The 13,073-nt window shown below is 44.2% G+C and overlaps 1 protein-coding gene across 2 annotated transcripts in view; it reads right to left on the bottom strand.

Annotated features, from left to right (window-relative positions):
• DIS3L2 (DIS3 like 3'-5' exoribonuclease 2) overlaps positions 1-13,073 on the bottom strand; it is a 179,678-nt gene that overhangs the window by 56,936 nt on the left and 109,669 nt on the right. For both annotated transcript variants that reach the window (XR_015805587.1, XM_014871617.2), the window contains exons 13-14: positions 8,172-8,279; positions 5,004-5,237 (exon numbers count right to left, since the gene is read on the bottom strand). Coding sequence is in view for 1 of the 2 variants with exons in the window: in XM_014871617.2 (XP_014727103.2) it covers positions 5,004-5,237; positions 8,172-8,279 (342 nt within the window). In the remaining variant the exon portion in view is untranslated. The remainder of the gene's footprint in view (positions 1-5,003; positions 5,238-8,171; positions 8,280-13,073) is intronic.

Here is a 13,073-nt window from a genome sequence, read left to right as displayed (position 1 = left end):
TTAAATTGTGATTCTTGAGATTACAATTAAACAGCATTAGCAAGGACAACTGTCTAAAACACATGTTTATGTCCTATCCCATTAGTCACAACCAAAACCAGAATTTCCCGAACTACAGTGTGAGATCCTGCACATGCAGTGTCCTTCCTCCTCCTTGCTTTCCATGTGTGAGTGGCTTGAATCAATTTCTCAAAGCCATTTGCATCAAGCAGGCAGACTAGGTTCTGAGGGCTTCAAAAACAGAGCTGGCTACTAAATCCTGTATGTCACATACCTGGGTGGTTTGGAGCTGGCATTCTGCACACATTTTGGTGTTTGGGACCTTTGTGCTTGTTTCCCTATGTTTTCTGAAGCTCTATTAAATGCTCTCTTACTTTAGCAGTACCACCAGTCTTAAATAAACAAAGCTATTCTCAAAAATCACTGATTTCATTATCCCCAACAGCCATGGCACCATAGGTCTCCAGTATGCTACAGAGCTACAACAATACAATTTTTACTACCTTTAAGTTACTCAAAACAATACAGACCTGCAGGGAACAGCAACCCTTGCTCATATGACAAGACAATGGCATCATACAAAAGCTAGGAGGAAGCAGAAGTGAGACCATTTCACTACCAATTCCACACTTAAATTTGTGTAACACTCATCTTTGTTATTTTTGTCCTTTTTTCCCTTCCTTTTCCCCATACACCTGCAAAGCTGAATGTCTGTTTTGCAGAAAACAAGGAGAGAAGATATTCTAGCAAACAATTCAGTGCCATTAACTAGTACAATACAAATGCTCTTTGGGTTGTTCTCACAAGGAACTTTGGTCAATGCTGATGTTTTGAGCACCCAGGTGTAAGTGTGCTGGTAAAGGTAGAATCACCGGCACAACAAAAGGAAACGCTCAGCTCACAGACAGTTGTCATAGAGACAGATCAGCATCCTGGGGTATTCTCATTTTAAAAAGGCACAGAAATCCTTTTTAACCTGTCTTCCCGTAGGCATCTGTCCTCGTGATTCATTTCTAAACTGCTGAGGCCAAAAGAGAACCATTTATCAGCATGTCTCCTCTAGGCAGGCTGGAGCTAAGGAGCTTTTCTGCAAACTTGGTTTTTGTTGAAAGCAAGTTTCTATCTGATTCTCTGGCTAGTGTTTCTAAAAGCTGTGGTCTGGGGAAGTGATCCAGCTTCAAAGTAACCTGGCCAGGAAAAAAAAAGGAAAGCTGTGGGTTGTGCTCACTTTGCTTTTTAAACCAGGTCAGTTCTCTGCTTCAATTTATGGACTGGGTACATCAGGAGCTGTGAGAGGACAGCACAGGGGTAGCATTTCATGGGCCTGTGCAGGAAGGAGGTGTTGGGGAGGAAGCCAATATTGTAAATACATGAACATTTTTTCTTAGTCAAATTCAAGACTTCTTGCCTTTGCACCTAAAAGCTGAAGCTCTGAATGAGAAGGAAAAGAAATACATTAATCTCTGTCTGTGTGGACAAAGTTTCATAAGCTTCTTAGCTGTTGAAGGTGCAAAGCCTTTAAACCTTTAAAACTCAGCTCACCTCCTTTTTGGAACTATGAAGCTGGCAGGCAGCACAGGAAACCATATTCTAGGGAAAAAAAGCCCCAAAAGGGGCCTATAGGGACAGCTGGATCCCCATGGAATGACAGATGTGTGCCTCTGGTTGCAAACAAGGTCCTCAGACCCAAGGTCCAGTGCAGCAGGATTCCCTGAAATCCCAGCAGGATTCCCAGACCTCTGCAGAGGCATGGAAGGAACTGAGGAGTGGGGGGAAAGAGTGGGTCACAGGTATGTAGGTTAAAGTCATGGCCAGGATTAACTAAAGCAGGAATTCAAAATTACACAGCCCCAAGAGACACACATATACTGACACTGAACCCACAAATCCTAAGCTTTCCAGACTGTGTACTATCTCTGTAATGTCTCATGGTCTTCTGTGTGACCCAGATATGTAATTCCCAAGTTATTAAAAAAAAAATATATATGTATGTTCTTTATCCGTTGAGCTATGGAGATTCCTGCTTCTAAAATTGCTGCTAAAAGATAAAATTATGGGAAAGTAGATGCTGCTCTCACATTAAATAAAAATTCAGCAGTGACATTCCAAGAGGAAACATCCTTCTCACCCCAGCAGGACCAGACTGACACTGCTGCATCCTTCTGCAACCATCCCGTGTCAGGTCCAAGGAGCTCCCTGGCCAGCCAACATTTCCACTGTTATAAAGGTACGCCCATGAACGGCTTCATCTGAGAAATGTTCTTAGTTTTGTGCAATAAATCCTAAACTACATGGATACTATGGGACAGATCAGGATCATTCCAAAGAGAAAACCGAGGCAGACAGGGAAAGCACCAGCCCAAGGCCACCACAGCTAGTGGTAAAGGAGGATGGGAGATTCCTTCCCCCAGGATTTTCTTAATACCAACAGGAACACTTCCCACTGAAAAGTGGCAGGGTGGAAGTAAGCAAAAAAAGTCAGCACTGTTCAATCAGGAGTTACCTCATGGTAGAACTTCCAAATATAATACAATGTATAGGAAGAGGGCTCACATCCCTTGGAAAAAAAAGCACAGGAGTCATCCATGGCCAGCCACCCCCTCCCTTAAGACTGTGAGAAGATCGTTTCCTTCACTCACATATTTATTTGGAATTCGATAATTCATTGCCCCAAGCTTCCTGCTGGAGTTTGTCTTCCATTGTTCAGGATTTACATTACTCAACGGGAAATCAGTGAGAGGTCCAGTGATTAGAAAGGTGTGTTTCCCATTTGGACCCACCCTTGCTTGCTCAGTTGGGGCTGGAAGTGGGACATGGCACACAGCTGTGCCCATGGGAACTCGGGGAACTGGGGAAGCAAAAGTAGAGGAATTTATCCCCTTCTATTAAAAGATACAGATTGCTTTGTCCCACCATATACCACTGGCCATGTCCACAAACCTGTCCCTCACACACTGTTCATAATCAGTCCTTGGAGCAACCACTTCCTCCAAGGGCTGGGGAGGGTGTAGTTTATCAAAATAAAGCTATCAGGGCAGTACTTGACTCGACTAAGTGTGGTGAAAGTGTCCCTTGATCAAAAATACGCTTCCTTCTCAAAGACCATTACTTCAGCATCCTTGCCAGGGGAGAGAGATTCTGCACAGTGTAAAGTGCCACTTGTGAGATATAACTCAGTTCATCATGATGGTTAGGAACTAGGCTGAGCAGGAATCAACTGCCTCTGGTCCTCTTAGCCATGCCTTTTAATCCCAGTCTCACAAATGATGCTTCAATATGTTCTCTTTAATGGCTCCTCCTAGGACCACAGAGCAAAACAAAACACAGCTAATCTTTTATGGGCTATCACTGGAACAGGATGTTTCCCAGGCCAAATCCTCCCATTGAAAATGTCACAGTTGGTTTAAGACATATTTCCCCTGAGGTTAGTTTGATAACAGGTAACTCAACTCAGGGGCACACAGCGAGCTCTCAGAACTATACTGTAACAGTGACTTGTGGAAGGCAGCTGGTGACCTTTCTGGGCCACAGCTCCCAGTCACCATGGACTCTTTTTCCAAGCCAGATACCTCCAAGGCTTCCCAGGCAGCTGATCTCGTGCAAAAGCTGAGGTTTTTATGTTTCTCTAGCATTCAGGGTGTGCTTCAGAACAAAGGTCCAGTTTATTAGCCATTGTATGCTAAACATCAAAGAAGGAAGTTTCTGTTCCAGAAGAGGTTTAAAAAAACTTCAAAGTGGAAGTTTGATGTCCAAAAATTATTTTAATATAATGTAAAAATTAATTTGTGGGGACATTAAGCAAATGCCCTTGCTCCAGGCTCACTTATGTGTGCTGAACCACTCCTGCGAGATCTCCTACAACAGATGTAGGCAAGATAGCCTTAGACATCCCTCTGCCTACAGCAGAAGGTTTACCCCAAAATAAAAACCTCCTCTGCTGAAACTGAAGATACAAATTTGTCATTCTGTCCATCTTAGACATGGGGGAAAGCACATTGCCTCTTCTTCACAGCAGCTTCACCAGAATAAGCTGTGTGCTGTGTTGGGGAACGTCAGAGATTGCAGACACTTCTTGCTCCTGTTGCTCTGCTATGATTTCTCTAAAATTAGACTTTCCTGCAACTGGAGAAAACACTACAATGCTGAGTAAAATGGAAGGGTTACAATATATGTCTTACATACAATAGCCCTGTTTACACCACTCCTAGCTTCTTTCTCAGCAATATCCTTATGTTGACTCACACTCATTTTGCAAAATGAAACAATAGAGCTTCCTTATATTAACAGATTATTTTGTCTCCTGCTTAGGAAGACCACTGAGTTCTACAAATTACTGGAACCTCCTATCCACAAAAACTATCAGAAGCCACCTCAGAGCAGCTGAATATCATGCAAAAGTATTTTTTGCTGTGATAGTCTAAAATATCTGGATCTCCTTGTAAAATAGAATAACACATACACTACTGATACAAGATTATTTAAATCACCCCAGACAGAAAATCTCCTCACTAGCATTTTTTCCTCTGAAACACACCCAACACTTACAAGTCTTAGCTTAGATAACATTTAGCCATTTGCCCAGCACAGAGCACTGCTACGAAAGCTGTGGAAAACAAGAATATTGCAAGCACAGAAAGAAATGTGGAGGATGAGCCTTTCTCAGTGAAATGTGCACTAATATCTGAACTGCATGATAATGAATGACACTGTCATGATTTGTTTCACTATATGAATTACTTACCCAGTCCAACAGGGTTTTAGGATTTTGAAAAATGTTGGAAAATGGATCACTCCTTAAAAAACAGGGATTTTTTTCTTTTCATCCTACTTAGTGCTTATGGTACATAATTTGATGCCGCTCTTAAGAAGACATTGGCACTCAAACCTGCATTTCTGTTCCAGCCTTGATTTTACCCTTTGAGTTTTCAGACTGGCCAGGAAATTCTTAGAGAGTACAAGGTGAAATTGCTCTCGTGAAGCCTGAAGGGGCTGGAGTTACTCACCTGGTCTAAGTGCAGGGCACCCTCGGTGAAGCGCTGCTTGCGCAGGCGCTGCGCAATTCGGTGTAGGTTCAGCACAGCCTCCTGGATCTCAGCTATGGAGTGCTGAGGGGAGACAGGGGGGAGCTCTTCGGGTGCCAGCACCTTCCCAGGGCTGTCAATCATGCTCTGTGCATGGTCATAGCTGAGCTTCACGCAGGAGCAGATGACTGTCCGCCCAAACCACTCATCAAGGATCTGCAAAATTGCAAAGTGTAAATTGATCTGAGGACTCATTCTTCCAGTGCACAAAAGCTTGGGAAGTTGTACAAACACTGGGAGGAATCACAGCAGACTTCCCCACTACCTGTGATCTTCAAGTGAAGATCTTCTCCTACTGAGACTTTCAGTCAGGCCTTTTGCCCCACAGATTCTCCAGCATCTAGTGACGTGTATATGCAAGTGACAGATAACAACATACATAGGAGATATATATGGGAGACTGCTTGATCTCCCTCCTCTACCTGACTTCCCTCCACCACAGAGCTCAAGATTACCAAGTGCAGGAGTGACAACAGGCAGATACACACATGCCAGAGAGGTTCTCTTGCTTAGAACACAACAGAATGACTTAAAGTGTGGCCACCAGGGCACGAGGGGCTGGCCTTAAAATACTGTTTTCAGGAGTACTGCAGAACCCCAATGTCTGACTAGCACTTGTGAAAATGCCTGAGTAGGACTTTGGTGGGTCTGGAGGAGAGATGGACAGTCACTGACCCCTTGCTTCTCTGATCATGTCCATGGTTCTATGTCCAAACTCAAGCCAGGAACCTTTCTGGGCTTCCAAACTACTTTGGAATTGAGAGGAAAATATTCAAGAAATAGCTTACAAAATTATTTTATTTTAAATTAGAAGCCACTCCCATTTTAAACTCCCTAAAAGACTGGTGCAAAAGTAGGAATTCAGAATAATTTCCTAAAGCAGACAGGAAACCTTAATTTTAGCTGAGATATATATAAGAGAATCTGACAGCTCATCAAGGCAGTGACAAAGCACCAAGGGACATGGGCAGAAGGCTCTTCACAAAAGTCAAGTGCATTGGCATAAGGGCTCTGGAGACAGATGCAGTTTGTGATAAACCGTTCAAAGCAAAAGTGCTCAGAGAATGACTGGAGTATTGTAATTCTGCCTTAGCTGCCAGTGCCACCTTACCCCTTCATCAGCCCAACAGGACAAGGCAAATTCTGCAAGTGACAGTGTCCAGGGAGGAGAGTGAGCTCTCTATGACAGCCTCATCAAGGACACTGCTTCAGAGACAAACCCTCTTAATAGGAAGGGACTGACTCCCAAAATACCTTTGCTGCCTCCCTCCCTAATGCATCACAAAACATATGTGCTGTATAACTCAGCAATTCAGAGTTAGGGCTTTCAAGTTTATTTCTAATTTGAAAGTGCTTTAATAGCAGAGATGCAGCAAGTAGCATCTTGCAATGTAAAGTGCTCTGACCATCAGCTCATGGTTATTCTCTGTATATCTCTTCCTCTGTGCTGTGGAGAAAGAAAGTCACAAAGCTGGACAGAGATGCTGTGACAGTTCTGGCAGCACCTGCTCTGTGCTCTGCTGCATCTGTTCAGCGTGGTTCAGCTTCTTGTGGTGATGGGGGATGCATGTTCAGTAGGTCAGTAGCCCCTGCTTTGGAAACCCCACCAGAGGAATGGGCAATGTACCATGGCTGAGGGATGGGCAAGGCACGGTGGAAGAGCAACAGCTGGGGGTTGTGAACTGGGACTTGGAGATACAATGAGTAGGCCACAGTATCAGTCTGCAAGGTCTCCCCCATCACAGCAAACCTGGTGCACCCAGAGTCCACACAGAGCACCAGCATCTAAAGGATTTCTAAAGTTATGATAAAGCTTCCCCAGTTCTGTGTGCTTTAGAGAGAAATCCAGTCCTGAGCAACATCCTGTCCTCTCTTGTCAGCGCTCTCATGGCTCTCCACCAACAGCTGAGGTTCAAGGGCTGTGCTGGGGCCTTTAACTCACCTCCCTTTCACCCAGCACAGTGTGGGGGAGCATGTGATCCTGTTTGCACTGAGATACAGGTATAGTAATATCTAGAAATACCAGCTTTTAGAAGAATGCCCTCATGGGCAAAAGCCCTACAACCACTTTTTCTCTTGGAAAGAATAAATTCTTCTCCAGCCTTCACCTGACATCCACATCAAGGGACCTCAAATAAGACTGTAATCCTGAAAGGCTTTGTAGGAAAAAACAGTTTGCTGAGATGGCCACAGACAGTCTGCTCTTCCAGGGACTTCATGGCCATGGCCAGACCATTCCAGAGGTCTGCTCCCTGAGCTGAATGCTACATCTCCTCTATTTTCTCACTGGTCAGACAGGGCTGGACTGAGCACATCCTTTTGAAACACAACGGATACATTGCATGGGACAAGAGGCAAAAAGTGTATTTTGCACAGACTAAAGAGTACTGCCAGTCTTCAGCCGTCCTTGATTAGTAATGGGACCCTGTGATCACCAAAGAGGAGATTTTAGAGTAACAAAGAGTGTGGGAGAGGAACAGGGAGAGAAATGAAGACCTGGGGAGTGGTGGCAGCTGAAGGCAGCTCAGTGCATCAACAGACAGCCTCCACAACTGCTCCCTGGAAACAACATATGCAGAGGATGGAGCCATGCCTTTTCTGAAGGGCTATCATGCTTTATTTGGATTGATGTAATTTGCAGCTCTGAAGAGGAATTAAATAGTCTGTTTACCAGAGAGGCCACAGAGGCATACTGCCACATCCACTGCATTGCACAACTGCCTGCGAGCACAAGGCAGGGCTGGGGTCAAGGGCACATCTCAGCCCACCCAAAGCATTAGCTCTGAATTGCTGCTGGAGGTAAGACATGAAATGGTTGGGTGACTTGGCAAGGAGCAGGACATTCTCCATTTCTGAGATTCATACAAATATTCATCCTTTCCCAACCATGTTGAGAGATTATTCCAGTTAGAAATTCCACAGTATGTCATCAGCAAAACAAAACACAGGGACAGTCCTACATCCTCCAGTATTGCTCACCTTTGCCATCAACCTGAGTGTTAAGGGATGACATTTTTACTACTACAAGAGTAGGGGCTGGCCACCAAGGGAGGACTGACTAGCAGGATGACTGCCTGCTGCCTGAGGTACCTTGCCTTCCGGAGTCATCTTCCAAATCACAGAGAACGTCAGTCTGTCTTGCATGGGATTGAGACTGCAGAGCTCCTCACAGAGCAGCCTGGGAAGCATTGGGATCACCTGGAAGAGAAGAGAGCCTTGGTGAGACACAAGGTTTTAAGTGTGGACAAGCTTCCCTGACTAGCTGATAAAGAGAAAATGTGTTAAGCTGTCAGCATCGTGTTCTCTGTGTCAGGAATGGCCATGTCACAGCTCTGGGATGCATCACCCATGCCAGAGTTGTATCACATGACAGACATCGAGCTGCCATGGAATGAGGAAGTAAACCAAATCCTCTGAAATGAGAGGATTTCAGACATGGCTGCCACCAACACCCACATCAGCTCCATCCCTCAATGAAACCAGAGACAGCTGTAAGACTCCAACCTGGGAATCATTCCCAGCACTCCCCTGCGAAGAATGGAGTAGGCATCCTGGAGTAATCTGCATCCTTGGTTATGCAAACACACTGCAACTTTTAAGGTCACAACTTTTCCACTTCTTTCCCACTGCCACTTTGGCACTGGGAAGAATGAGGAAGGCTGGGCACATTAGGAAATTTAATGTTGAAGAAACATGGTCCTGGCAGTGAGGAGCTAAAGAGGCTGGATTTGGGAACTGTGTTTCTTGCTTTCCCACTGAATGTAACCAGGAAGTAAATGCAAGTAGATCTCTGCAAAGTATAAATTAAACTTCTCCCATGCAACACAGGAGCCACGCTTGGCTTCAATAAAGATTGGACCGTGCTTTACAGCACAGACCTTTACAGCACAGGAACTTGTAGATGCAGGTGAGATAAACAAAAGTACCTGTTTTATGAATATTGACCATGCTGTTTGCAAATGGAGAACAATTACTTTATTATACTCAAAATTTGAACAAAATGTCACCCTACATAAATTTCTGGCAGGATTTTTTAACCCATGTCCTAATTCCTTACAACTAATCAATATTTCTGCTGCTGAACACTGAATTACCAAATCACAAATTACTCACCTGACTACACCAACAAAGCTAAAGGTTTTGAGCATATTCATGCTAGACCAAACCTGAGTAGCTCCAAGTGTTTCCACCATCCCTGAGTTATTTCCTAAGTGAAGTCTGTATTAAAGATAATCTTTAGCAGCTGCTTAATGAAGCAAAACTCATTATTTGAGTTTCACTTCTGACTTCCCTTCTCATTGTTTACCTTTGTGAAGAAGCAATAACTGCCCTCAAAGAACCACCACTTTATTCCTCTAGTTTATTTTGAGTGGCAACATGGAATGGTGCTTTTCAGAAAAACAGAGAGAAATGCTCTACTTGTGTGCCATAAAGTAATTTAGCTATTTAGTTTAGTTTCCGTTTTAACTGCTCTGTGCGCCAGCCTGTAAATATAGGACCAGCAGGAAACTGACTGGCATACAAATCCCAGCTCTTCCAAACTCTGACACCTATTTAGTGATTTCAAAGATAACTCTTTCTGCCTGGAGGCAGGAGAACCATTGTTCTTCAAAACAGTACTCAGGTGCCCATTTTCTCCTCAAGTGCAGACACTTTACACTTACCTTTTGCTTTGAAGGAAAGACTTAAAATATTTAATCACATTTGTGGTTTGGCACCAGAAAATGGCTATAAATCCTTTCTAACTGCAGTATACACCAGTGCCAAAAGGTTAACTGTATGGTCTGGGGCTGTCAGGGAGTCACACCATGAATCAGCAGCCCTGCTTCGCCTGGAAGGTCACAAGGGCAGAGCTCATGATAAGCTGTTTCCCACAACACAAATGCTGCCAACTCTGTTATTCCAGTTGTGAACAGAATGTTAACAATACTGCTACATCCATAACTCACTGACCCAGTACGTGAGCTTGGCCATGCTGCCTGGAAGGACCCACACCACAAGGGTAGAAATCGAGTGTAAGTGATGCCAACCCATATCAGAAAAGAGAGAAAATAGCTTTATAGACTCTCGGAAATCCCTGCCTGCTTAAGATCACCCACGACCACCTTAAGACCCCGAAATTCAGGTCACAGTGAACAAAGTGCTAGTAATTTAATAAAAGCTCCCATGCCCTTTCCCACCTGAATTAAAAGCTGCTTTTATCTCTCTCTCCCCAATTCTGATTGATCATCTGATAATGGTCTGTACTTACTGAATATTTGTGTGTCTTTGCACATCCTCTTTCCTTTCACATCCCCTGGAGCAATACCAGTTTGCTAGAAAAATGCCTACATGAACACAAAAGCCCACGTTTGCTTTAAGTGTACTTGAGCAGGATTAATATCCAATTCAAGAGGCTGTAATTCAATGGAAGGGCTTTCAATGATGTGAAACACAAGCAAAGATTTAACTCAGATCATAATTACAGCACTAAACACTCACCAAGCAATTAGCTGTAACAAATCTACTGTTAGGGAAGCATCAGCCTGTGTTACCTTTGTTTTACAGGAGAGAAACTTTAGGCAAAGTAACTTAAGTCATGGAGGAAGTCTCATGGGAGAGTAAGAATGCAATCAACCTTTTCCTGGGTTCAGCAAACACATACATAACATAACATGACCTTGTACTGAAGGTATTCCAATTTACTCTACCTTACTGAATTAAAAGAAACCTGGTTCCAACACCACAACAACCTTGGCTGACTGCCTCCTGCTTTAACATCATGATTCCTCTTCACCCTCTACATGGGGAATAAACCAACTGTCACAAGGCACAGGAGTTTAAGTTACAAATACACATTTCCTTTCTCCTTAACATGATATGGTCTCAGCCTGAAAGGATTCCCAGTAATTGCAAGCCCAGCATTTAACATACAAAGATGTCACAATTGTGTCACACTCAGAGAGCAAGATGTTCCAGGAATGATCCCAGGGGCTGCCCAGAGGAACTCTGGCAACAGGATTATCTCCATCTCTTTCTGACAGAGACACGGGATGAGAGAAGATTTCCCTAAGCACATCTTTAATGTCCAGATTTGCAAAAATATCAGAGTTGTGTAGAATTGCCTTCAGAGGTTGCCCGGCACCTTTTAAATGCTTTGCCCTTCCCATGACTGTCTGCCAAGAGCCAGCAGTGTCTGCCAGCTGTCCCGTGGAGTGCCAGGGCATGCAGGAATGCAGCGAGCTGAAACGCTGCCCAGGGATAGCACCTCCAGTGGGAAGCGGTTTCCTTGGCAAATTGCTACGGATGTGCCTATGTTGGGGATCGCATCATTCAGCTTGATTTTACTGCAGATGCAAATAAAGTCACCTGGGCTTATACAGGGGTCATAAACCTGGAATAAATGTAGCTGAATCCAGAAATGCAGTTGGAGAGGCACAACAGGGCTAGGCAAAAAACAAAAAAAATTACAATGTAAAAAAGGAGCTACACCCCCCAGGAAATCCTTTCTAATGAATGTGTCATGGAAACCAGGGCTTGGGTGGTGAGAGCTTGTCTGGTTTTAATCCCCCTCTATCAGTCAGGCTAATAAAATACATCACCTCTCCCCAAAAGCCTAGCAGTGCCCAAGAGATACTGGAAAGGGCACTTCTTTGAGTGAAAGGCTGATAGCCACAATGCTGGCAGCTGCAGGTCTACATTTCAAATCAAACACAGATAGAGGATTTCTCTCTCCCCATTTCCAAGTCCTAAATGCAAAATCTTCTCAGCACTACCCTCGAGACTCAGTTGTCCTGCACTGCCTGACAGGCTGCTCCATGTTACTGGTTCTCCCTGCAGGCAGCCACACATCCCAGAAAGCCAAAGCAATGGCACCACTGGAAAACCAAAGCGAGAGACAGCACTTCTGGGGCTGGGGTGGGTCCTACACACCATCATGCTGCCACCATTAAACAGATGGACACTGCTTAGCAGCTGGGTCCTCTGCATGGGAAGATCAAAATCTCTGTTTGTGACAGCTCTGGGGTTTGTTTTGTTTCACCTCTGCAACTAAAAAGTGCTCCAGAAACCAAATGTGAGTTTCCAGTCTCGGACTCATCCCTAGGGAGCTGGGCAGTGAGAGGGAGCAAGCACATGCATGTTGGGATGACAAAAGTTCTTGTTCCCTGTAAAATCGGAAACACCTGCTGCAGGCAGGACTAACTCACTGGCCAGGTTCAGAGCAGGTTAGCCCAGAGCAGCTCTGATAAATGGACTCACTGTAGCAGCTTTTCAAGGAACAGAAGGGGAAAACTGGTCAGCCAACCAAAGGGAAAAAGAGAAGAAACCCCAGTCAAGCATAATCCCTTATCTTCACAAAGTTACATGAGCAGTTTTGCTCCCTTCAAACGACTTCATTCTGCTGGCATCCTGCTTTGGCTGCCCCTTAATTCTTGGTTCAGGTTGGTTATGACCACCACTGACTCCCAAGGTGATCCTTCTCCCACAGTCAATCCAACAGGGAGCGATTGTATTAACCAAGAATTTCCACAAGAGCTGGTAGGAGAACACTGAAGTCCAACAATGGAGTGGGCTCAGCAAATCTCTTGCTTGTACACAAAAAGACACTCAAAGGAAATAGGTAATTTGTTTGTGAGCCAAGATTTCTCCTCGGGAGTTGTATCAACACTTCCATGAATTCAGATTTCGAGCAACTCTTTGTTATGCAGCCTGAAATTATCAAAATATCAACACCCTGACAACCTGCTGGTGTCGAAAGTGAATGTCTTGAAGTCCTTGGACTCAACTTGAAGACAGGCTTACAGTTCTGATCTTTGATCTCCAGGGTAAAATAGGACCAGTAAAATATTACAGGGATTTATGGCTGAACTCTCACTCGAGCTGCTTCACACCTAAAATAACACTGTGAGATGTGCCAAAAAAGAGGAAACTGTTTAGGTTTTCTTGCTTCTTAAAACCTGATACATTCTTATTTCAAAAACTTTTGACTTGTATTAAATAGACCACTAGCAA

This window comes from Sturnus vulgaris, chromosome 10 (assembly GCF_052056855.1).
Source record: "Sturnus vulgaris isolate bStuVul1 chromosome 10, bStuVul1.hap1, whole genome shotgun sequence".
Taxonomy (NCBI): Eukaryota; Metazoa; Chordata; class Aves; order Passeriformes; family Sturnidae; genus Sturnus; species Sturnus vulgaris.
The sequence above is the reverse complement of the archived record's forward strand: the minus strand, read 5'-3'. Positions and strand labels throughout refer to the sequence as shown.